A 26,509-nucleotide genomic window follows, 5' to 3' on the forward strand; every position below is an offset into this window, starting at 1 on the left:
CTTCTCTTGGCAAACTGTCACTAACTGCTTTTGATTGATTAGTTATTGTCCTTCTGGCCACTGTCTTTTGATAATAATTGGTTAGGTTTTATCCATTGCTTCCCCACCTCTTAGAGCTTTGTTCCTACTTGGTTTTTATTATCCTCTCCCTTTTTATTCTTTTCTTTTCTTTCTTTTTTTTTTTTTTTTTGAATCATTTCTTAACTTCTGATTCTCTAAGCTGGACTCTTCCTTTCTTCTGTCTTTGATCTTAAAAGTTTTTAAATTGAACTCTTTGTCATTTTGGTTATTTCATGCAGCTAGAATTTAGCTCAGTGCTCTTTTTATTCTTAGTAATTTTTCATATCTTGTCAGCACTTGTGACCCAGGTTATTAGTATAGTCATGATAAATGTAAAGATACCATTGTCTCTTACATACTTCTGCCTTTCATTTAGATACCATTGTCTCTTACATACTTCTGCCTTCCATTTTCATTTTCTGCCCCTCAATTCAAAATCACAGGGGAAGAAAGACAATGTTTGGGTTATGTCACTTAACAGAAAGAAATGTTTGGAGGTCCTTCCTTCAGTCTTGTCTGGAGAAGGGAGTAAAACCACAGTGTGTTTTTATACTTTTGAAAAGTTTTTTCAGAACACAGATATTCATATGTTACAATTAAATCATTCACTTAAATCCATATACACGGAATCATTGTATTTGATATTAAATTGAAAACATAGGATATATGTGTTTTGAACTTGTATTTGTGAACCAAGTTTGGGGAGAGAAAGTTTGTAAATCTGTTAAATTTTGCAGGAAATTATTTGATGCTTATCTATACTAACAAAGATTGCTTTTTTAATGGATTTGTCAGTGAGATGTCACGTGCTACAGCTGTTTGTTGAAAACTAATAAGTCAAACTTAGTCATATAATTTTAAGACTAATTTTAAGAAACTGTCCTTCAGTTGTAAGAAAAACATGAATTTCAGTGGCAAACATATCCATTAAAAAAAAACTTAAGAATTTTTAATATTTGTCTTTCCAATCAAATTTACTGATTTGAAAAGAAAGCAATAAAATAATAGTCATATGTTTATAGTATTAATAGTCATCTCAAAAGGCTTATTATGTATACTGTTGGCCAGTTTTAGAATGTGATATTTGTCCATTTTAAAATAATTTATTCTCATTCTTTGTTTTAAATAGCCCTGAGAAACCTGTGAGTGTGAAAATAAATTTTGAAGATGAACCAACAAGAAAATACCTGGATGCTGAAACTTCATTATAGAATTGAACCAAGAGGAATTATATATATAGCTATACAGATATATATATGTATATATATATAAAATGTGTGTATTTCATGTCACTATATATGACAATATTGTATGTCATGCTGTTTATGCATGACTACTGGGTTTTTTGAAGTAGTGTCTGAAGTTTGTTAGGAACACCATGGAGACTGTGTATAAAATGAAATGGTCTCTTAGAAATGAGGTACATGGTTCTTACTCTTCAAATATTTATTCTGTTGGAAAAAAAAATTTTCTGTTCTGCAGTAGAGAGGTGTGGGGAAGTGTATTTAATTTACTTTTCCTTTAAATCTATTTGTCCATCAGTGGCAATTCATACCAACCGTTAGTGATGTACGTTGTCCATATATTTATAATTTTAACTTGAGTTACTAAAAATTTTTGCATATTATTTCACTTCTGTTAGTTCTTTATGGGAAGAACAGGGAATCTTTATGCCAGTGCTGTGGGACAAATGGTGACATGTCATGGCTTCTCAGTGTGTGTGTTTCATTTATGCAGATGTCCATCTTGTTTCACAAGAAGTTTTTGGCTATAAAGATAGAACAGTAGAAACTTTCTAGATAAGAACTATTGCTTTTTGATCTTAATGTCTTTAAAATTTATTTTAAATCTTAAAACTTTCACATCTAGGTTCCTATTCTGATAGATAAGTGAAATTACAGGTGATTTTGTAAATTTAGCCTCATACCAGTCATAACTTTATGGATTTTAGAGGCTGTAAATTGCCACTTGCTAGTAGTTAAATTTTGTTGCCTTTTGTAGATTTTTTTTTCTGAATCCTAATGCTTTATAAGAGCCCAGAATGCCCACTCTGCTCTCTGCCTTTGCTGTCTTTTTCTTAAAATATGATTTAGTTTATATCAGGTTCAAGTTCTTGATTATTTTTCTATGACAAATAATATTAAATAATCAGGAGTCAGAATTCTTTTATGGGTTTATGATCAGTATTACTTTATTCTAAAGAATTACCTTTCATTTTCTTGTTTACGTTGTTACTCTTTCTATCATATAGGTAGTATTTAATAGATTGTTATCTGTGATTTCATTTTAAACTATTTTATTTATTTTAATTGATATGATACTTTATATAAACATTTGAAAAGGTAACAAATACAGAGTAATTTAAATTGTTAATGTAAATAGTTGGTGCTCACTTGCATTTATGGTTTATTATCTTTGAAAGCAGTTGACAGATTTTACATCTTTGCTATAAAGCACTGCCATATTTGTATTTTAAAAGGAATTTAGACATTTTACGTATAGCTCAGATGGCATCCTTTCTAGTTTGTGTTAGCATTTGTTTCTTAGTTTCTGCTTTTCTGAGCTGTCTTTTTTAACTTCTAGCAAATCTTTTTAGTCATCTTTTATATACTCTTAGCTCTACATAAAATAAACAAATGTTCTTGTTAAGCCTGTAGGACTGGATGAATGGGGTTGTGAAAGTGATTTGGCAAGAGGATAATTTACAAAAACCAAATGAGTATTGAGAAGCCACAGAAATACTGAAATTGTGACATGAATATTAGGATGAAAATTTTAATGAAATTCCAGTACACCCTTTAATCATTTCTAATTAAAGTACAAAAGTATGAACAACTGATCTTATAGAGGATTGCGAGGAATGCCAAAAGCTGATATTTTAGCAATTCTGAAGTGTTTTTAATCCATTCTAAACTACTTGGTAGCTGAGGTAGTTCCCCCATCTGAGACCATATTGTCAGATTTTAGTTAAAATAAAGGATTCGACTTCTGTCTCAAATGAGAAGTTGACACACGCTACTTTTCTTTAGAAAATGGAGTTGGCATCATTTGGTACTGCCTGAAAAAGAGTTAGACTCTATTGGCAATTGATAATTGAGTATTACCCACGGTGCTTATTATTCTTTATGAGCTTCCATTGAAATAATTCCTATTTATCCATGGCAGCATAATCATTTCCAAAGACCCCAGTATTTGCTGCTATATTTTGTAAACTCCCCCTATGTTCCTGAACAAGGGGATTTCCTCACATCATTTCTTTGTGTCTGGACATCATAGGGTTAACAGATGTGCTCATTTTACAGGAAGGATTTTAAAATTTAAACTGAAAACTACCTGGGATCATAGTGTTTCTGTGATTTTTATTTAATTATGTATAGTAATTGTCCAGTGCCAGAAAAACCATGACTTGCAAAATACTTTGCACTCAAAATGTTTTTACTGTTTTTGTTAATGGCTTCTGCTTTCTTTTGACTACTTGACTTACAAAATAATCTGATATGACTACTCCATTGAAGAGCAAAGGTAACTCATGTTTATTAAGTAATTAATTGCTTGTTCTACATGGTTATGATATTTTCCATTATTTTTGAAAAATAACAATCATGGATAGTGTTCATTGCAAGACAGTGAAAAATATAATTTACTACATATATTAATTTTTAAATGTTGCCTTAAATAGGTGTAAATGAGCAGTAGTAATTGCAATGTACTGATTTACCTCAAGGTGCAAAATAATTAAACCTGTACATATTCCATTTACAAAATAAATTAATATAAACAGCCCTGCACTTTCTTAGATGCCTTGGTTTCCAGGATGGAGCTTAGTGCTACTGAATACCCTGGCTACAGAGCCACCTCAGGATATTCTTCTCTCCACCCTATTTTATTTATTTATAGATGTCTGTTTACAGAGACTATGATAAATCCTGATGTTGACCATCTGAAATTTACCTTCTTTTGGATGCTATTTCACTCTAAAATAGCAGCTTTTGAGAAAACAATGAGCTAATAACTTCCTTATGATAAAATAACTTCCTTATGATAAAAGGATGATGCTGTATTTTCTCTTATAATATTAGATATGCTGAAGTGAAGCACACAGTCTTTCTAGTGTGTGTGTGTGTGTGTGTGTGTGTGAGAGAGAGAGAGAGAGAGAGAGAGAGAGAGAGAGAGACAATGTTGTTAAAAATCTTAAATTTCTTCAGTTGTTGAAAAAAGCTGTGGCGTATCAATGTTCATATTTGCCAAGTCTTTGTAAAACATGGAGGACAAACTTTATGTGCTAATGCATGTATTTATAAGGCAGGGTTTCTTTACCACTCAAAATTACTAATTTTTTTTTCTCTCTCCAAAAAGCATTTCTGTTTCTTCTTCATATTTCAGGTTTATGTATGTATATATATATTAGCTTTCTAAGTTTTTCCTTTCACAAAGACAGGTTCAACATTCTGTAATGTAAAATGGTTTCTCAAACCGAGGTATTACACCAGAGCTTGCTGTTTTTCAAGGATCATATCATGTACATTGATTCTGTAAATGTGCTCAACAGTTTTGACATGTGAATTCTGTTTTAAAGTGCTCAGATTTTGGATGTGTAAGCCATTGATATAACATTGTAATTCAAAAATGTTTAAATTAAATAACTTAATGCTTTAAATTTATTTATGTAGATGACATCATTGTTATCATATATAATACAAATATGTGAAATGTCTTCTGGTTTAGTACAACAATTATTTATTTTTTAGAAAGTAAGCTTAAAGATTTTAAGGACATTGAAAATTTAAAATAGTGTTCAAAATTCAAAATTTGGCAATTTTAATGTAAAGTTGGATCTTTTCTAACATATCAAAAGTAATATAAGTATCAATAATAGGAAAACATATAGTTGGAAATGGAATCATCTAAAGATCATTTTTAAACTTTAATTTAATTAGCACATACTGACTTCTGCAGTTTTAGTAATTGTTAAACCCCAGTGGCTTTTTAATCAGATTTTTGTGCATTGATTTTTGTGTTGTGGCTTTTTCTTTTGTTGCTTTAATATTAAAAATCTGGGGGTTTTTTTGTTTGTTTTTGTAGGGGGGTTATCTTCCAATGTTTACTATGTTTGAATAAATAGAAATTGAATTTTATTGTTCATTTATATAATATTTGATAGCTTGGTATAATTTCACAGTACAGTTCTAATTTTTATGACTTTTATAATTACAATGATAATATTTTTTTTGTAATAAAATCCAAGGTAAATTAAACATTTAAAATGTAGAACTGGTATTTTTCATTTATATGAAGTACAAGTCTCTACCAAGTCTATAATGTGAACAATCCTGCCTTTCAAATTTGTTTCATAATTGTTAGAAGAAAACTATTTTTTAGAGATGTTATTGAAGTTGAAAGAGCAATAAAAGTCTACTGAATTTGTTGTTTGGATATTGTCTCTACTTTGTACTTTATTAGGATTGCTGCATATCTTTCTCATGCTGAGGGATAGAGGATGAAGGAAAATAGGTGATTCCAAATATTCATATCCTTCAGTAAGGAAACAGAAAAGATGAAACAAAATATTGTGTGTTTCGAAATGACTTTTTAATAAATAATAAATAAGAGTTAAGAAATTTCAAAATTAAAGCCCTTTAAGAGTAGGCTGGCCCATTATTCTCCCTATAATAAGACACAGCTTCTGATGTCCTACCGTGAACTTGATAGCCTTTGGGAGTGAGAAAGGTGCTTAGGGTTTTAGAAATTTCATCTGAGGGATCCCTGGGTGGCACAGTGGTTTGGTGCCTGCCTTTGGCCCAGGGCGCGATCCTGGAGACCCGGGATTGAATCCCACATCCGGCTCACGGTGCATGGAGCCTGTTTCTCCCTCTGCCTATGTCTCTGCCCCTCTCTCTCTCTCTGTGACTATCATAAATAAATAAAAAAAATTAAAAAATATATATATATAAGAAGAAATTTCATCTGAAAGTTTTCTTACATTTACTTTAGAAAAAAGTTTTTTGTCAATTTATTATTCCCATCTATAGCTTTGAGTTTTTTGTTTTTTTTCTGTAGGAGAAGGTAAGAAGAAAGGAGATCTTACTCATTTTGTTTTATCTTGCTCATTAAGGCATATCTGATGTCTTGAGTGTCAGTTCTTTCTATGGTTAACCTTTACATTTCTACCTTTTAGGCTTTGAATGAGAACATTCCTGACTGGAAGACCTTTCTTTTGGTTTTCTCTGTTCTTTCAAGACTCCATTTCAGTTCTTACTTTCCTTCAAATTGTTCTCAGCCTTCTGCTGATCATCTACCAAATCATTCTCATTCCTTTAGTGAAAGCACGTGTGCTTGTGTGTGTAAATACCCTTTTTTGGGTATCTTAGAAATTTGGGGAAGCGATTTTGTCCTTTTGTTAATCCTGGAAGTTTACACCTATTTTGGTACCTGTTTAAATTACTTTTATTTGTTCTTTATGTTATAGTTCAGGCATTCTACGTTTTGCTTTTGAACTCTGTAATTTACAGTCTGTGAAATCATTTCAGCATAGTAAAAGGGGTATTGGAAAACATGGAAAGGGGATGGATGTTAGGTCTTTCAAGTTTGGGTCCTACCACATAAGCCATGAACTTAAGACAAGCATGACCCTTTGGGGGGGCATGGGTCATTATCACATTGCAGACAACAACATGGATCCTTACCAGGTAGAGAGGATAGCTCTCTTCTCCCTGAGAGGCAAGTGTTCTTTATGCTTAATCTTCTCTGCAACTTCCACTTCTATTCTGGAAAGGCCAAAACGTTAGCTTAACATTTTGTTGAGAAAGACAAAGAGGGGAAGCACATTCAATATTCTGATGAAGGAAAGAAGTTCAGTGGAATCATTTTTGTCTCACTGCTAAATATTTAAAATGTCTTTAAGAGAAGACCTTTTCAACTCCACATTATTCAACTTATGTTTTCTGATTGGTAACATTAATCCTGCTGGGCTTTATGTTCTGTGAAGTTTAATTAGTTCTGTTACACTTATCTGAGTGACTTTCATTTCCCCCTTCTCTGTTTCCAAAATGGGACCTACCTTGTTCTTGTAGGTCAGAATATATATTTTTAATTACCCAATCTCAAGTGTTGTTATCCCATTGAGCCTACTTTTCATTATTATTTAAAGAGAAACATCAGGGAATAGTTCATTGTAAGCATTTTAAATCAAGTTCTGGGAGATGTAGTCACTGTACTAATTGCCACACTGGTGGCCTTTTTGAGCAATATTAAGATGAGATCAAGTAGGCCCTATACTTGAAGAAATATGGTGCATCAGTGTGGTTAAGACTGGGCTCTAGATTGAAACCACACAGGTTCTACCTATGCAGAACTGTGTACCTTATATCCGGCCTCTACCATTTACTAGCTGTGCCAGTAACTAGCTGGGCAACGTAGAAAACTTACTGTGCCTCCATTTTCAATTCTAAACCAGGATGAAAAGTCATGACTACTAGATGACATTGTGGAATAGTGTCTGGCATAAAATGAGCATGGATATTTTTCATTTTTTAAAGCTTCATAATGGGACTCATTAAGACTTTGATGCAGTTCGAAAAAAAAATTTTTTTTTCAAGAAGCTTCAGACCTTCACAAAAAGAGACTTGCCTATGCTAAGTGAACCGGATAGATGTCTTGAATGCCCAGTCACTTTTATTTTCACAACTCTATTCTCATTGCCTGAGGTGTGCAGTGCACTTGAGTGACTGAAAATGTGTTCACACTCCACTAAAGCTCTGTAGCGTTGATCCTTTCAAACGAATGTCTGGGAGATTTTTAGTCCATAACAGATCTTGAAACGAAGCACGAGATGAAACAGTTCTTCCTCACCCGTTTTATTTCAAATGCTAAAAGTTGCGCACACGAAGTCCAGAAAAAGCCACAGGGCTTAGGAAACCTGTCCTCGGGCTAGTAGCCCCAGGTCGGAGTGAGCTGGCCTGGTAGCCCCAGGTCCGAGGGAGCGGGCCCGGCAGCCCCAGGTCCGAGGGAGCCGGCCTAACCGTGGTCCTACAGACCACCTGCCTGCGCCCGGGCTTGCAGCCTTGGGGCCAGAAGCTGCGCGTTCTGCGGTTGCTACGGCAACGCCGCGGCAGGCGTCCCCCGTCGCTATGGCGCCCGGCACGCCGCAGCACGGCTCTTCCTGATTGGCCGAGGCGCGCCGGCGAGGCGGAAGAAGAGCCGCCGGCATTGGCTCAGGCAGCGCCGGTTGGTGGCCTGAAGCAGGGTTTGACTGTACCAACGGCGCCGCAGGCGGCGGTGTCCCCGGGGTGGAGGGGGCGCGGAGGGGGCGCGGAGGGGGCGCCGGATCCCGAGCCGCGGGTGGCAGCCGCAGAAAGGATGAGGAGGCAGGTTTAGAAGTTGGCCTGGAGGAGGGCCCTCCGTCGGGCGCGGTGAGTGGGCAGGCGCGGGCGTCCCTCTGCGCCGCGCGCGGCGGGGGGCGGGGGCTCCCGGGAGAGGCCCGGTCCCGGGGGGCAGCCCCGAGGCCCGCGGGCGCAGCTTCCTCGCCGGGGCGCTGCAGCCGAGCGCGGGCGGGCTGTCGCGGGTCGGGGGTCGCCCGAGTCTGCCTCCGGCCGAAGGGGTGGGCAGGCGCCGTCAGCTCTGTGCCTCGGCCCTCTCAGTTCGGGGAGGGAATTCTTTTGCCTGCATGGAGCGTGAGTGTGTCTCTTCCCGTCTTCTCCGATACCCCTGCAGCCTCGTTGGTGAAAGTCCTTATGGGCGTCGCTTTTCTGCCTCCCCTTCTGCGATGCTGCTTTGACTGCCCCTCCGCTCTCCTGCACCACGTGGGCGAGCCTGTCCACTTCCAAGCCTTCACGCATGGCTGGAAAGCCGCCACCTCCAGCCCACGCTGCTCCACGAAGCGCCAGACCCCCACATCCAACCGCCAGCCAGCTCCACACTTCAGGTGTGTAACCCCAAAGGCTAGCTCCATCCACCCCCACCAGACTGCCTCACCCTTGGATTCCCTATCTTGGGCAGGCCCATCCATTCAGTTACCAAAATCACACTCCAGGCAGGGTCTCTGACACCACCTCTTCTGCATTTCCATCAATTACCAAGCCTGCCCCTTCTTACTAGCTGTCAAACCAATTCCCGCATCATCGTCTCCGTTCTCGGTGTATTATAATTTCCACCAGTCCATTGGTTAAATTCAGCACCCATCCAGGTCCCTGGTTCCAGGCTGGCCCTATCTCATCCATTTTCCCTGAGAGTTAGGATCCTTCTAAAAAACAAACGATAGCATTTCGTTCCCTGCAAAGATTCTCTGTTCTCTTACTCCAGACTCTTTAGTTGGGCCTTCCATCAGCATTACCAATTTGTTCATTCCCGGAACATGCCACACTCTTTCCCCTGTGTGGTAATTGTGCCTGTTGTTCACACTGCCCACAGTGGACTCCACTTTTTGCACCCTCCCCTCCCCACCCCTGTTCTCACTCCGTAGTCTTTCGCTATGCGTTGCCTCTTTACTTTTCTATTCCCTTCTCTAGACACTCTTTGTGCAGGCAGAGGCTATGTTTGTCTCACTCGGCATTTGTTGTATTTCTCACAGTAACATCCTTGTAGCAGGGGCTATAACAAATATCGGTTAATCGAATGGATCTCTAAAATGGGAAGTCATTGTTTTTCATGATGTCCTTTTTCAGGTTCCAGAAAAGTCAGAAGTAATTTCTGGCCAATGAAGCTTTTGCTTATAAAATATGAATGTTGAATTTATAGATTTTGCTTAGATTTCAAGACCCTTAGTAATTGGAAACTACTTCAACTCAGAGTCTATCTGCATAATCATTATGATGGTAGTTGTTATTACATGGCACAAATATCAAGCAGGAAACAGAGAGTACAGTGTAGGTTGCAGAAGAAAGGCTTTGGAGTCAGAGATACATGGATTTGAATCCTGGCTTCTGCATTTTAGTTCAGTGGCCCACAGCAAATTACTTAGTCTCCAATAAGCGTCTTTATTTGTACAATGGGCTGAGAATAGCACCTATCTCATCTGATTATCTTAAAGACTAAATCTGCACAATTCATATCAAATTCACAGTACCTTATACTTAGTGAATTTTCATATGTTTAAAAAATCAAAATACAAGGATGTTTGTAGCAGTTTTATTCACAATTGTCAATATTTGCAAACAATTGAGATGTCTTTTGGTGGGTGAATGGACAAACTGATACCACCAGACAGTGGAACATTATTCAGTGCTAAAAACAAATGAACTATGAGGCCATGAAAAGACATGGAGGAAACTTACATGCCTATTACTAAGTGAAAGACGCCAATCTGAAAAGTCTACATATTGTATAGATTCAACAATATGACATTCTGGAAGAGGCAAAAATTTGTAAGCTGTAAAAAGATCAGTGGTTTCTGGGAGTTGGGAGTTGGGGAGAAATGAATAGACAGTGAACAGAGGATTTTTAGGATCGTGAAAATATTATATGCTATTATAGTGACGGATACAGGTCATTATATATTTGTCCAAACCCATAGAATGTATACCACCAAGAGTCAACCCTAAGGTAAACTGGACTTTGCGTGATCATGATGTACCAATACAGCTCATCCTTAGTGTAAAATATATCATTCTGGTGAGTGATTCTGTTAATAGGGGAGACTCTGCAGTTTGGGAGCAGGAGGTATATGAGAAATCTCTGCACCTTTCTCTCAGATTTGTTGTAAATCCAAAGCTGCCCTAAAAATGTCTTCACAAAAAAGAAAAAGTAACATTCTAAAGGTGAGAATTGTGAAATTTCCATGTTTGGCCCACAGAAGATACAAATCAATCCTTTAATTCATTTAAGTGCAATTTCTAGGACATCCTCCTCCTACTTGATCATGCTATACTACTTGATGACAAACTTTTGTGTGTTGTCAACAGCATGCAAACAGTAAGACACTCATTCATTTAATGAGTATTTGTTGACAATCATATTAGTCTAGGGCACCATGCCAGATAGGGCAGATCAAAAGGAACTATAACTAGTAAAGTCCTGAGGAGGTGAAAGAAGGGCCCAGAATGTTACTCCTGCTTCTCAGAGCCAGCCCATCTTTGAGGCCAAAGTCAGAGTGAACGGAGTTTGAGCACTTAGATAGGAAGAGAGGAGCTAGAAGGTCATTCAGACAATTAATGAATATTTATTGAGCACCTGCACGTTTGGCAGTGAACAAAACAAGGTCACTGTTCCTTTAGAACTTATGTTCTCAGGAATAGTAGAGCAAGATGCGTAGGACACAGACTTTCAAGCCAGCTTGCCTAGGTGCAAGTGCGAGCTCCCCCAACTGCCAGATATGAGACCTCTGGCAAGTTACTTCAATTTTTTGCACCTCAGTTTCCTGTAAAATGGAGTTGTTTAGTTACATGAATCAATATTGACAAATTTCTTAGAACTATGGTGGGTATATAGGAAGTATGTACCTGTAAAAGTAGCTGTTTGTATTTCTTGGGCAAGAGAGATAAGTTAACAGTTAAGCAGGGTAAGGGAATAAAAAGTCTCTGCTGAGGGACAGATTGTGTGGCTTGGATTTGGGAATGAATCTTATATTTTTGAAAGACTTGGTCTATTTCCATAGGAAAGTGAACATTAAACATATTCATATCTGGGTGACACGTGTGATGACTTTAAAAACCCTTGAAAATAAGCACTGATTTTTCATAATTACTCATGCTTATCCAGAGGTCAGACTTAACGTCATCTCAGCTGAAATTTCAATAGTCATGATAAAATAAAGGTCGTACACCCAACTCCATTGACTTGACATCACCTCGGGGGTTATTAAATCTTACATTAGGGATAATTCTAATTGATCTGGGTCCTAGCTTCACAGCCATTAAAAGTCACAGAGACAAAATGACAGTCGGCTGGCTCATCTGGAAAAGAGACTAGAAAAAAAACCCTTCTATGAAACTTGAAATAAAAACTAGAAGCTGAATGCAGAAAGCACAGCAGCCATGACCCTAAGCCATCAAGAAAAAATTATACAGTATTTAGTGTATCATTCGTGAAAGACAGGGAATTGTTAATTTCAGAAAAGTGTGTATGAAGTAATATTTGATTATTAATGTGGCAAACATTTATTTAGAAAATTCACTTAGAGAGCTGGAAAATTTCCACCAATAAGTGAGAGTTATTATAGCATTAGATTAACAGGGAAGGATCTTCCTGGCTTTAAATTCCTGTCCTGCCACTTAACAGCTTTTGGCCTACACACATAGTGCTTAACCTCTATGGACCTTAGTTTGCCCATCTTTGAAAGGGACAATGCTGGTAGCTGCCTTCCAGATTTTTTAGGAGACTTGTATGATTTAAGGTGTGGAAAGCACTGAGCATGGCACTGGCATGGGCAAAGCACCATGTAAACATTTGCTCTTATTATCGTTGTTCTATTACTAGATACAGGATCTTAGCCAAGTTACTTAGCTTCTCGTTGCCTCGGTTTCTTCTTCAGTAAGTTGGAGATCCAACACTACCCACCACGTAAGATCATTTTGAGGATTAAATGAATATACCAGAGTTCTTATGATAGTAAACCTTGAATAACATTAGATTAAAAAAATTAAAATCAGGACTGCTTGTCATTTTGAAAATAAAGCTTTTTTTTTTCACTTTGTGTCTACTATTTGTTTTCAATGAATCAAAGTCAGTGAATATAGACAGTTGATTTAAAATGAGCATAGCAGGGACACCTGGGTGGCTCAGCGGTTGAGCATCTATCTGCCTTCAGCTTAGGACGTATTCGCAGAGTTCCAGGGTCAAGTGCTGCGTCAGGCTCCTGTATGGAGCCTGCTTCTCCTCCCTCTGCCTATGTCTCTGCCTCTCTCTGTGTCTCCCATGAATAAATAAATAAAACCTTTTAAAAATTCATAAAATGAGCATGGCAGGCTCTTCAAATTGAAGTAATAGTAATATTACCTGTCACAGTATTTATAAACAGCTATCATTATAACAATTACTTACATTTCTGTAGCTATTGACAGTGCTAAAGGAAGGGGTTTTGCTTTATTTTATTTAGTTCCGACTACCGCTTTATAATGGGAGATATTATTATTTCTATTTTCGGTAAATGAGGAAACTAGTAAATAGAGAGATCCTGGGGCTTTCTAAGGTCATGTGGCAGGCACACACAGAAACCAGTTCTCGTCCACTATTGGTGCTCCTTTGGACTACATCTTTGTGTTGTAGCCAGAAGAATTCATGTTCTTAAACCAGTGGAGACCACATATTCACAGGATGTGCATCTATATGCTACACTTGAGATAAATATGAATGCTCATCTTCAGGAAATATTATTGTCCTTTTTCTGTATACTTGAGGTAGTCCATATTTAGCATGAATATCTTATTAACCTTGTGGCTTCCTTTACTTTGTGGCTGTGTTTATGATGAGATTTTTGTCAGACCAACATTTTGTAACAACTGGATCCTGGTCAGCTGAGGCAAACTTATTATTTGTTGATAATTTTCTCCTGCTATCTTTATTCTTCATATTTAAACAATGATACTCCATTTATACTTAGAGCTTCCCAATCACGTTTCACTTGGGATTTTTTCATTCATTCATTCATTCATTCATCCATTCAGCAATCACTCATTCAATTCTTAGCAATGCTTTTCTGGATGCTGGGGATGAGCAAACTGGCAGTCACTCTATCCCTGACTAGTTTATAGTACCTAAAGGAGACAGACATTTATTAAATTATTGCCTGAATCTGACTCTTTATTAAGAGCTACAAGACAGTGCCTGGTGAAGCTGTGGCCTCCTCAAGGAGGCCAGTGGAAATTACCTTAAAGAATGGACACTTGAGCTGAGACATGACAAGCCTTCTCATACCCATCTGTTTCTTGAGTCCAGGAGTAGAGATCCCTGGGTGTCTAGCAGAATCAGCTCTAGAGCAAGGATTCAGGGGCCAGGTATTAGTGGAACTGGCTAGGGAGGGCGGCAGAGGCATCATCTCCATGGAACATGTTATAGGCCTCGTTGATTTTTATTGTTATCCTAAGAGAAGTGAGAAGCCCACAAAGGCTTAATCTGTCAGAGTTGTACCATAAAAAGGGTGCTTTTGTTGCTGTGTGGAGAATGGATTCCATATTGTTGGGCAGAGAGAGTAAATGGAAGTTGAGGGACAATTTAGGAATGGATTGCTGTAGTTCAGGTGAGTGAGGAGGGAGACTAGGGTGTTGGCAATGAGGGTGGAAAGAAGTGAATAGATAGGGAACATATTGGAAATAGTAGGAAACTAGTCAGGATTTAGTAGGAATAAGGGGTGAGGATGAGAAAAGTGCAATTTTTTTCTGAGGTTTATGCCAAAGGACTGTACTTTGAGATTATTTAAGACTATTTTGCTTCAGAAGTTGGATGTAGACTTAGAGGCTGCCTCTCATTCATGCACCATCATTCACCTCTCTCCACATTCCTCAGCTTCAGTTCAACTCACCTACTTGCTGTCTCCCCAAACCACTCCCAGTATTTTGCCTCCATCCCCTTATTCATTCACTCTCCTGGAAAGTTCATCACATATCCCACCCATTTTTCTGGACCTTCTTCATGTCCCCAATTCATGAGCCTTTCCATAACTTTTCAGCTCACAGTGATCTTCCCCCTAAATTCATTCAATTTATAATCTCCTTTAATTATATAGGTTAATAATATACAAAGGAAGTTAATTTCCTCTGCTTTTTGACATTTCTAGAGTTCTTATTTAATCCCTGTATTAGCGTGTAGAGACTAATACATGAGAAACTACCCTCCTGCCTTAAATCCCAATAGCAGTAGTTTCATATTGTTTAGCCTATGTATTTATGATTTCACACACACACACATGCAAACACAAACACACACTGAGATGTGGATAGATTCTTTTTGCAGTGCCCAATAGTGTCTTGTGCACATTCAGAGCATAGTAAATAAATGCACTGAAAACAAAGTGTTATTAGATGAAATTAAATTTAATTTTATGGCTTAAAAATACTTATAGTTTCTTGTAGTGCCTCCAATTGTTATGAATATCAATGTGTTTACTCAGTCTTTTCACCCTTAAAAGGTCTAGAGTTTGGGCTGAATCCATACTTGCCTATTACCACCATGACTCATTTATTATTATGATTTATTAGTATGAGGGTTCACCTTGGGGGTAAGACATTTTTGACCATGTCTTATTCAGTGCAGTATCCTCAGTGCTGAGGATTATTGAGGGCATCAGTAATTCATTTTTGAAGGAGTGAATGAATATTGTCACCTTTCTGACACAAAAACAGAGAATAGAATGTATTCTTGCAGGGCACCTGGGTGGCTCAGTGGTTGAGCGTCTGCCTTTGGCTCAGATCATGATCCCGGGGTCCTTAGATCGAGTCCCGCATCAGGTTCCCCACAGGGAGCCTGCTTCTCCCCCTGCCTATGTCTCTGCCCCTCTCTCTGTGTCTCTCATGAGTAAATTAAAAAAAAAAAAAAAAACCCATATTCTTGCTGTGTTTGGGGTCAACAAGAAAAGAGAAATTTGATGTGCTTTTTAAGTTACTTTCATTCAGTAGTTAATATAAAATTTCCCCTCATATCATCTGGACCTTTTTTTTTTTTTTTTCCTTTTCAATCTCCCTGTTTAATATATGGGTCTCTGATTTCATTTGTCTTTTTTTTTTAATTTTTATTTATTTATGACAGTCACACACACACACACACACACAGAGAGAGAGAGAGAGAGAGAGAGAGAGAGAGAGAGGCAGAGGCACAGGCAGAGGGAGAAGCAGGCTCCATGCACCGGGAGCCCGACGTGGGATTCGATCCCGGGTCTCCAGGATCGCGCCCTGGGCCAAAGGCAGGCGCCAAACCGCTGCGCCACCCAGGGATCCCTGATTTCATTTGTCTTAACACAGGTACATGACAAAATAGGTCTTGTGTAGGTTTGGGTCAGCAGCCAGACAAGCCGTGAGCACAGGCATATCACAAATAACCATTATGCAGTGGCAGTTGAGGGGAGCTATAGAAACTCTGTTCATATCTGCAGATATTTCCCTTCATCAAAAAAGGTATAAGTTTGAATGGGAATAAAGCTTGAAAGAAGAAAATTATAATGGTATCTGTTGCCACATATTCTAGTTGATTCTGGAGCAGCACCGGCTGTCCAACTTGGGTCAGTGTTGTTGCCTAGTGGAAAATGAGGGCAAACTCTTAAAAAAGTATCTAACACACAGCAGATGGTCAATAAATATTTGTGGGAATGAGTGGGAGACAGTACAATTGGGATGTTTTATTCCTGTACCTTAAAGTGCTTATTTAGATATAAGAGAAAATTGTTTAAAATATAAATGCTTTGCACAAGGAAGGGGTCAGGTCTCCTGACTCAGGAGCAAGGCCATGATGATACTTGCCCTGAGCTGGCGACAGATTCCTGCCGATGGAGGAGGTTCTGTAGCAACTGTGTCTTTGTTTTCCTCTGTATGGTGATACTAGGATACACCGCCTACCTATTTCACACGAGTGAGCTAGGATGAATGAATGGATGTTTGCAAGCCCCCCAGGGTCCAGGAGGTGGGGTTGTGCAAGCATCCGTTGTTATTAGATCACCCTTTGCCCTTGGCTAAGGGCCAAGGTCAACAAGTCCTCCCATCTACCTGGATTGCCATTTAGGATTTAGGCCCTGAAAGTGAACTGGGCTCTGCTCTCCTCCTTTTAAAGGTGTTGTGTGGCCTTGGATACCTTTTACCTCTCTGGGCCTCAGTTTCCTCTTGTGTTAAATGAAGGGTGCTGAATCCTGATATTCAACCCATGACTGGTGGATTTGTTTTATCTGTCCTGTGCAGGAGTTTTGTTTTGCTTCAGTTTTAATATGAGTTTGAATCCCTTTAGGAAGGATATGCCTTTACAGGTTTGACTGATGTCCTGACTATAATCTGTCAGTCCTGCTATGCCTGTCACTCATTTACACTCAGTTCCTAGGCCTGCAAGGTGTTAGAAACCCTCCCACCAGATGTTCTCTAAGGTTTTTTTTTTTATATATATATAACAGATGTTTCTGTTCTGCTAGCTCCACAACTATTTCCCATTAAAGAACAATCACAATGTAACATAAGGGATAAAATCAACTCTATGGTTTAGATAAGTCGACTCCCTTTTTGAGGTTGTAACAGGTACAGGTATAAGCAAGTTGTTTCTTATAGGAGTTCCTTGACTTTTTGATCACTTTACTTTCAAAATGTGTGTGTGTGTGTGTGCATGTGTGTGTTTTATTTTCCAGTCATTTGACCAATCTAACTTGACACTTTCTGTGCAAGGGTTATAGTTTTCTAAAACACAACTAGTTTGAAACGACCAAGCTTTATATCTCTGCTAGATTAAGTGCAATTTTTTGTAAAGAGGAAACACTTTCTCTATTCTCACAGCACTTTATTTTTTTAAGAAAGATTTTTTTTATTTGAGAAAGAGAGACAATTGCATAAGTGAGGTTAGGGGCAGAGGGAGAGGAAGAAGCAATCTCCCTGTTGAGCAGGGAGCCCGATGAGGGCTTGATCCCAGGACTACGGGATCACGACCGAGTTGAAGGCAGACTCTTAACCAACTGAGCCACCCAGGCGCCCCTCTCATAGAACTTTAATTAAATAAACTGTTCAAATGGCCAATGCATTTTGATTATTCTGAAATAGTTTTGGACTTCTATAAAAGCTGCAAAAGTAGTATGGTGGGTTTGCATCTACCCTTCACTCAGCTCTCCTTCCCTAGTGCTAGCATCTTTCATGACCATGGCACAATTATCAAGATTAAGAAATTAACTTCTAACTAATGCATTTTAACATAGTTGTCTGGTTTCTGTTTTTAATTCTCTATGTAAATTATATCTAATTTTAGCTACTTTGTTTTCAAAGAACCATTTTTAAAGGAATATTGAGTGGAAAAAATCTACTGTAAAGGATTTAGGGATATGATTTTTCATTTTGCTTTGCCAGCTAGTTATGGAGCTGAAAGTCCTCTCAGTTTCTTTAATGTGTACTTGAGCACAGACAGATCTGTAGCTTGTAATCTAATATGGAGGTTAACTGTCATTCATCAAAGGAAATAAGGACTCTCTTTTGTTGGTACAAGGAAGTTAGAACTTCCTTTTGTGGTAAGCTTTATGACAGTTTATTTTAGTGCTTTTTCAAAATAATAAACCCGATGTAGCCAAAAGTGGTAATTACCTGGAGTCATGTTAAGCTCTCTTACTAATACTGCTTTCTAAGTGCTGTTTTTCTTTACTATTAGTAAATTTAGTAAATAAAATGTGGTATTTACAAAGATGTGACCTAAGTGACTAATGAGAAAAAAAGGTATTACTGGGATTTGGAACTATTTTCCATCAGGAATCAAATGACTTTCTGTTTTATCTTCAGTAAAGATGAAGGCATTTAAGGATCTTCTGAACGGTTTAAGGCAACTGTAGAATAAAAAAGAATTTTTTTTAGAGTCTGAAAACCATATCACGAATACTCACCATGTTACTTAGTTAGTGGGTTTATATTGTACAATTTAGATTAGTTACAGACAATTAGGTAATTTTACCATAGCATGGATTTCTTTCTCTGTCATAGGTGTTTACCCTGAAATTACCAAGAGATCATGAGCAAATGAGGTGTGTGCCTCTGGAGACTTCTTTTAGCATTAACCCACATTCAAACGACAATAGGAGATAGGAATTACTTTTGAGAGTCTTTTTTAAGTGTATTAAAAAAAATTCAGCAATGAGTCAGTACTGTGATTATGTCTGTACTTGACCAGGGCTGTAAACAGTGAACCCATTTGGCTATCCCGTAAGGCATGGAAAGATCCTTTCTCTTCCCTCTGAGGTAGTTTTTGGGTCCCATGACTGAAATATGCATAGGAAAGATATTGAAAGTTTCTGTTCTTAAAGTAATATGTACTAGGATTTTTATATATAATCTTTCACTTCACCCCCTCTCTTTTTGTAAAGAAAAAAATACTAAATTTCAGCTTTCACACTTAGAATCAAAGGGAAATCCACCTGAACACAAGTGTTTATGTAGCTAGTATTATAATCTCTTTGGCCTCATCTCATCTGCAAAATATATGTTAGAAAAATGAGTGGTGTTTGTGTTGTTTTATTTTTGTTTTTAGCAACAGAACCCTTTTCTCCAATGAAACTGTGCACAGAACCCCAGGGAAGTGGGACTGCCCTGGTTTTAAATGGGGAGCTCCTGTTCAGCCCTGACTTAGCCATGGTTCTCTTTCTCCTGGGCTCACTCTTGCCCTCTCCTGGTTGTACTGGAATTCACAACTACTCAGTCCTCAGACTCTGCACTTGAGGAAATAGTTCCCAGAGAATCATCTAGCGTTACTGTGAGAACAATATTGCTATTTGAAAGGAGAGACTTCAGTTTTCTGGGATATTTGGATGGTTTTCAGACAGCTATGTTACTGATCCATGAGGAAATAAGTACAAAATTGAGAGTGATTAGAGATCTTTACAGCAATTCAACATTGGTGTGATATCCACGTACACGATCAGTGGATTTATCTTGCCAAACAGGATATGGAAGAAAAGTATCAGTCCATGATAGATTACAAATTTACAAGAGACTTCATAGGTGGTTTGAAAAGCACTGTTCATGAATATTATTTTATATTGAACTCTAATTTACCTCCTAAAGACTGAATAATTGAGATAATTCCTGAATACATTCAAGAATATTGTAGCATTACAGATGTTCATCAGTTGATTTGATTTGTGAGGAAGCTCTATGAAAGATTTTTGAATTAAAGGAGTAATGACACAAGTTTGTTTTTTTAAATAGTCCTTTTATCCATTGATCCATTATTTATTTTTTTTATAGTGTTAATATCTGTTGTTTGCCTTCCTTGTGACTGGTGAATAGGGAGGTCCAATTCCTAATCTCATGGGGGTAATCATGCAATTGCAATATTTTGTGCACAGTTTTGCAAAGTGGGGAGTACAAGCTGCCCACGGGCATTGAGGAAGAGCACCAGGTTTGGAGTGTTAAAGTTGGCTCTAATCCTAATATCCTAAAATAATTGTTAAAAAGAAAATAATTCATGAACTTTGGTAAAGCTACCTTAGCCACTCCTTGTAGATTATGACACAAATATTTTTTTGAGGTTTTGTACTGTGCTTGTACCATGCCGTGCCCTGTTTGGTGCATGGGGGATATATTTGCGTGTAAAACAGATACAGTCTCTGCTCACATGAGCCTTACGATCTAGTGCAAGGAAACAAAAAATGGACAAGAAGATTTCTGATGTTGGTGAGTTTCAGGAGATGAAACAGGGTGATGTGGTACAGATGAGTCTGTGGTTCATCAGAGGAGCTTGCACCAAAGCAGGGACAACCTGAATGACACGAAGGAGCAGGCCTGAGGATGAGAGAGCAACAGCAAGTGGCAAGTGTCCAGGCTTACAGACAGGAAGGAAAATGGAGTTGCCATGTTCCTGAGCCAGGGACAAGGCCAATAGGGCTGAAGGGAAGTGAACAAGAGGGAGAGGGTAGAAGTATCAGAGAAATGAAAGTCATGGAGAGGTCATGCAAAGGTGGGAAATTTGAGACTGTGCTCAGTGTGTATCCCGAGCAAGATACTTGTACCGTCATTGTCCACAGCTCTTCCACTGGGGTTGGTGATCACAGTGGATGACATGGGTATCCTACCCCAGTCTCTCTCATCCTTTAGGACTATTGGTGTGTTGGGTGTTGCCTTCAATATTTCTTTGCTTCTTATAGCCAGTTCCTGAGTCTCTTTTTTTGGAGGACTCCTCGTAAGCTCCTAGAGTCCCTCTACCCCCCAGACAGGAGTGTCTGGGGAATTATGACCTCCCTCAGGGACCCTTACCCAATTACTGAAGGCTCCAGAAAGATGCAGGACTGCTCTCTCCCCTCAGGTTTAGACAGTCCTGAGGCATAATCGATACTCCAGAGCTCCTCTTGGAATCACACTGAGGCTGCCCTCTGGAGACCTCTTGGTAGCACCCTTGCTTGACTTCTCTGGAGGATACTTTCTCAGTAAGTTGTTGGCCTCTGGGCAACTTCACTTAAGATGTGAGCTGCTTTCCCCTCATCCCTAGTTTTGGATTATAACAACTGGTATAACTGTGATTGTTTTTTGTTAATTTAAAATGGGATTAGGCGGAATATTTCAGAGCATTTCCAACTTCTCAAAGTTTTCTTCCGAATAATTTCCATTTTAACAGCCATCAGGTGGAAATGATTTTGTTTATTATCTGAAGGCAATTATCTGTTTCTACTGATTCCAGTGGATTTGTTTACTGTTTAATTAAGTGAAACATTTCCAGAGAGTTATCTATTCTCACTCTTCCAGCTCACAGAGTAGACATAAAACTATTAGATGATTATTTCCTCTTCACACACCAGGTCAATCAAATTATGGAGATTAAACAAGGGAATAAGACAGGGTGTTTAGCAGGTATGATCTGGGTGGATGTGCTCTCCTTCTGGCAGAAGAAGCCTATGTCCGAGCTTTTCCACACATTTTCCTGTGCTAATCCTTGTGGCTTGTGGCTTTCATTTCCTACTTCTGACACAGTATGTAGCTCTGGTTTGCACAGGAAATGGAAGCCAGCAGGCCAATGTGTCTATCTGGCATTTTCCCCTCAGTCCTTGAAGGAAAAGTAAAATCAGATTCTATTCATTTTGATTGGATTTCCATTTATTTTATAACTTTTGGAGCATTTTAATATCCAAATATAAAAAGCACTTAGATCTTTTGCTTTTAAAAATTATTTGCAGATCGTCCTCCATGCTTCCTTTCTTCTACCCTCTCGTCTTCCCTCCTTCCCTTCCTTCCTTCTTTCTTTTACAGAAAAATGAATGTGAATTCAATCTTTATCTGAATACATCACAAACCATAGTTTGAAGTCATTAAGTGGGTTTTTATTTGCTTGTGGTGGAATTATATGTGTGTGATAGCCTGTTTTACCTTTGGCAGTTCTCAATCTGCGATTGGATATAGTAAATGTTCAGTAAATATTTCTTCATTGTATAAATCCATGGTGTTATGTTCTAAGCACAATCCTAAAATATCATTATTATACTTTTTGGGGTGTGCATCTGTGAAGAGAGCCTAGTCCCCAACTCGTAATTCCAGCTCAGCTTTTTGTCATAAATATGAAAGCTGTACTGGAACAATTATTTTTTAAATCCTTAGATAAACTGTCTTTGTACATCTTACAAAATAAAGTTTCGCTCCATTCTGTTGCAGTGAAACACCCATTGGCACATTCCTTTTGCCTTTAAATATCTCTGAAACACTTGGATTTGACCTTCGATTTCACAATACATTGAGGCATGCAATTATAAGACAATAACATGCTTTTTCATGCCTGAAAATAACTCTGAAGTCAAGCTGTGGCATTAAAGCACAGTTGGAAAATTTTACATCTAATCAAATTAAGCCAATAGCATATTTAATTTTGTATTTGCTATGTGACTGAAAGCATGGGTATCTTCAATTTTTTTGTTTGCTTGTTTCTATTCTGGAAATTAAAACAATTGAATCAGAAATGGATTAAAAAGGGCAAACAAGTAAATTGTTTTCCATTCATTGGTTAAGTAATCTGCCTTATCTCTTACCTTTTGCATAGGAGTGGGAAATAGTATTAAAATTTATCCTGGGAAGGGTGACCATGATGACTACCAAGTTTATTCAGAAGACTGAAATGCCAGTTGGGTTGTATTCCCAGGCTGGCCATCCTCACTGTCCAGAATGTTTAAAAACAAACTTCAACCGAGTAAATTTTAAAGATCCTATTGGCTTTATTCAGTGATTCATGAATTGGACAACATCCGTTCTAGCAGATAGACAGGAACTCTGGGGAGCTTTATAGGCAGAAAGGAGCAGGAATGAGGAAGTTATATTAGTCAAAAAATAGATTGGGTATTGCAAGGTTGCTTTTTTTTAAAGGGTAACAACATGGGTATATCAAGCAGATTATTTAACTAATGCTGATCTGATGATTCCTGATTGGCTAGTTTAAGTTTTCATATCTGAGAGTGCTAAAAATGTATTGAAGTTTGGTGGCCTGAGGCTCAGTGTAAGTGACTCCATTTGGGGCCTGTTGGCTTGCTCTTGACAGGTTGAATGAGTGCAGGGGCTGTGCAAGGTGGACCCAATTCTTGCTGAAGAGCTTGTCACTACACTTGGCCCACATGGGGATTCAGGTGGCAGTGTGAAAGCTTTAGGAATTCTGGAAATCCAGTGAAGTTTTGTGCATTACCTTTGACACTGTATTGCTTATTTGCAGCTGGGTGGGACTTCCTCTGGGCTTTTAGGTAGATGACCCATTATAAGGGAGGAACCCCTTGAATTAGCAGCATACAGTTAAGGATACTTGTCGAGAAGACAAGCAAGGTGACATAAAAGCATTAGTTGGACTTACGGTACTTGCTTACAGATACATGTTTTAGGGAAACCCTCAATGGGGGCACTTTTCCTGACAAACAGAATAGTGTATTTGTTAGAACAATGGGTCAGAATATTTGAAATCAAGGATGACTCAGAAAACAGAGGCTCATGGGCTTCTATACCTATAAACTATGTCCCAAATGTATCTGAAGGCCTTTGAGTGATAAATAAGAGATGCTACTTATGTATTTTTAAAATATTTATTTATTTATTATAGAAAGGGAGGAAGGGGCAGAAGGAAAAGGAGAGAGAGAATCTCTATCAGACTACCCACTGAGCATGGAGCCTGATGTGGTGCTTGATCCCAAGACTCTGAGATCATGACCTGAGCCAAAAACCAAGAGTCAGATGCTCAACCAACTAAGTTACCCAGACGCCCCTAAGTGCTACCCATAGTAATATTTTTATTGTATTATAAATGAATGTTATTTTTTGCATATTTAAATAAGTTTTATAAAGTGACTTGCATGAGAATATTTTGGAGCACAAACCCAACTAAAGTTTTCCCCTCTGGTTTATTTTGAAAGGCATGCAATGTTAATTCTGGGGCATTGATATTTTACAATGCCTGATCAAGACAAAAAGGTGAAGACCACAGAAAAATCAACTGATAAAAAACAAGGAATCACCACCAGGTAACCCATTATTGAGTCTTTGCTAATTATTAACTCAGACAGTGGTAGGCAACCAGAATTAATGGCTTCTTGAGGAATAGAGTAGACCCTTGACAATGGCTGTTCTGGGTTATGGTGTTTACTGAAATGTTTGATCTTTTCTAGAGTTCTAAAGGAAATGCTTAGTGTGTATACATTTCTGTCTATAAGATAGGCCTTGGAGAGGCAATGCCCATCAGTGGGGATGACTAGTTCACCTGGAGTCTTCAGTTGGTTCACACTGTGTTCTTCTTTCTCCTAGGGACTATTCAGATCTTAAAAGACTTCGTTGCCTTTTGAACGTCCAGTCAAGCAAACAACAGGTAGTGTTTTCAAAGACTATGTATGCATTAATAAAAGAGAACTCACATGTTTCCAAAGGGATTGATATAACATTTTTTAAAAAAGATTTTATTTATTTGTGTGTGTGTGTCTGAGAGAGAGGGGAGAGAGAGAGAGAGAGAGAGAGAGAGAGAGAGAGAGAACGAACAAGCTGGGGGGAAGAGGCAGAGGCAGAGAGGTGAGCAGACTCCTCACTGACCAGGGAGCCTAACATGGGGCTCAACACCAGGACCCCAAGACCATGATCTGAGCTGAAGGCAGATGCTTAACTGACTGAGCCACCCAGGTGCCCCCAATTTAACATTTTTATGAACAATAGTATATCTGCTTTTCTTAGTTCTTAAATATTTTTTGTCTTTCTTCATCTGGCTGTTTCTCTCATACCTGGTTCAGGTTCTGCCAAGACTCAGCATCTATAGCCTTTTCATTCTCCTTTCAGTCCTGGGCTCTACTTTATTTTCTGTTTATTGCCATGTGTCCTAATTACCAAAGCCCTTCAGTCTAGAAACAGCATACTGTACTATTGAATGCCTGGTATTTGACTCTTTGGAGCTTTAGGGAATTTGATTTTTTCCCAAACACTGAGTGTCCTTTCTACTCCCCTCCACCCCTCTTCATGCTGCCCAGTTCCTACAGTACTGCCTCTGATGCTTGCTGCACATTTTGTCTCACCGAAAAGAGGGGAAAGGAATGAATTTGGCTATTTTTATTTTTATTCATTTATTTACGTTTAAAGATTTTATTTACTTATTCATGAGAGATATATAGAGAGAGTCAGAGACATGGTCATAGGGAAAAGCAGGCTCCCCGTGGGGAGCCTGATGCAGGACTTAATCCTAGGACCCCCGGGTCATGACCTGAGCCAAAGGCAGACACTCAACCACTGAGCCACTCAGGTTCCCCTTGGCTATTTTTATGATAGCATTTTTATCTTTTTATTACATGGAGAGAGAATGATACCTCTACTTGAATTTATCTTCAAATTTTTCTTTTTGGTTTTACTTTTGTTAGACTTTGGAGAATCATGAGATTAGAGGCCATCGGTGAAGATTTGGGGAACAGCTGAGTAGACAATGAGCACCATTAGTTGGTAGGGAAGGTTCTTGAACTGCAGTGACCTGGCACCAAAGTCTACTATGTTATACTAGTTCAAGTAAATTTGTTGAAGAGCTTGTGTAGTGGGAATCTTGATGGATTTTGATATATCCATCAAACTAACAGAGAACAATAATATCTTAATCTATTTATTTATAGTCAAGGATGACCTTCTAATGATTTGATGGCACATAAAGGCCAAATAATATAGTTCATGTTTAGGGAATGTTTACTATGTGTCTGCTGCATCTCTCTGTTTAGTTAACCACATCTCCCATTTTTATAAGTTAGGAAACTGAGGCATAGAGAGTTCAGTGACTTTATCAAGACCATACAGCAAGCTGGTGGTTGGACTACAGATCTGAACCCAAACTCTACATCTTTGCAATCTATGCAATCTATGTGCCTAGCCACTGAGATACCTTTTAAATGACTTGGGAAATTAAATTCCAGTTCAAAAGACATTTGGATCCCTGATTTGGAGTAAACATAGTCATAAAATATCTTTTCACCTATTAGTCCTTCTTCTCTGCTATTCATATGATGGCCCTCAGGAGCAATTTCTTCCCATCCGTCAGCAGTCACTACTGCTCTTTGTCTATCCCTACCCTGCTAAAAGAATCTCCCCGATTGCTACCCATAATCCTTCATGGACAATTACTCCAAGTCACATTCCTTCTTTCTTGGATGGTGAGCAAGGTAACTCAGCATATGGTTTTGATTGTAGTTCCTATTCCTTCTCACTGTACATTCTAAGATGTAACCACGATGTCAAAGTCTTCTACTTTTTCCCTTGACTATTCCCTTCTCCCGAATTTGCCCTTCTCCTAAATTTCTTTCCTATAAAATCTAATCGAGTTGTAAGACCCACAACTAGTGATACCACATCTGCAAAAAAGCATTCATTTTGCATTCTGGAAGTGAGCTTTC

General features: G+C 38.4%; 2 protein-coding genes across 7 annotated transcripts in view; both read left to right on the forward strand.

Annotated features, from left to right (window-relative positions):
* SLC4A7 (solute carrier family 4 member 7) overlaps nucleotides 1–5,493 on the forward strand; it is a 111,130-nt gene extending 105,637 nt beyond the window's left edge. For all 6 annotated transcript variants that reach the window (XM_055321032.1, XM_055321034.1, XM_055321036.1 and 3 more), the window contains one exon: nucleotides 1,190–5,493. In XM_055321032.1, coding sequence (XP_055177007.1) covers nucleotides 1,190–1,271 — 82 coding nt within the window. In that variant the 3' untranslated portion in view covers nucleotides 1,272–5,493. The remainder of the gene's footprint in view (nucleotides 1–1,189) is intronic.
* Nucleotides 5,494–8,403: 2,910 nt separating this feature from the next.
* Nucleotides 8,404–26,509, forward strand: part of NEK10 (NIMA related kinase 10) — a 221,021-nt gene continuing 202,915 nt past the window's right edge. Inside the window, exons 1-3 of the mRNA XM_055321516.1 lie at nucleotides 8,404–8,468; nucleotides 24,017–24,124; nucleotides 24,405–24,465. Coding sequence (XP_055177491.1) covers nucleotides 24,054–24,124; nucleotides 24,405–24,465 — 132 coding nt within the window. The 5' untranslated portion in view covers nucleotides 8,404–8,468; nucleotides 24,017–24,053. The remainder of the gene's footprint in view (nucleotides 8,469–24,016; nucleotides 24,125–24,404; nucleotides 24,466–26,509) is intronic.

The sequence above is a fragment of the Nyctereutes procyonoides genome, unplaced genomic scaffold, assembly GCF_905146905.1.
Source record: "Nyctereutes procyonoides isolate TBG_1078 unplaced genomic scaffold, NYPRO_anot_genome, whole genome shotgun sequence".
NCBI classification, from domain to species: domain Eukaryota; kingdom Metazoa; phylum Chordata; class Mammalia; order Carnivora; family Canidae; genus Nyctereutes; species Nyctereutes procyonoides.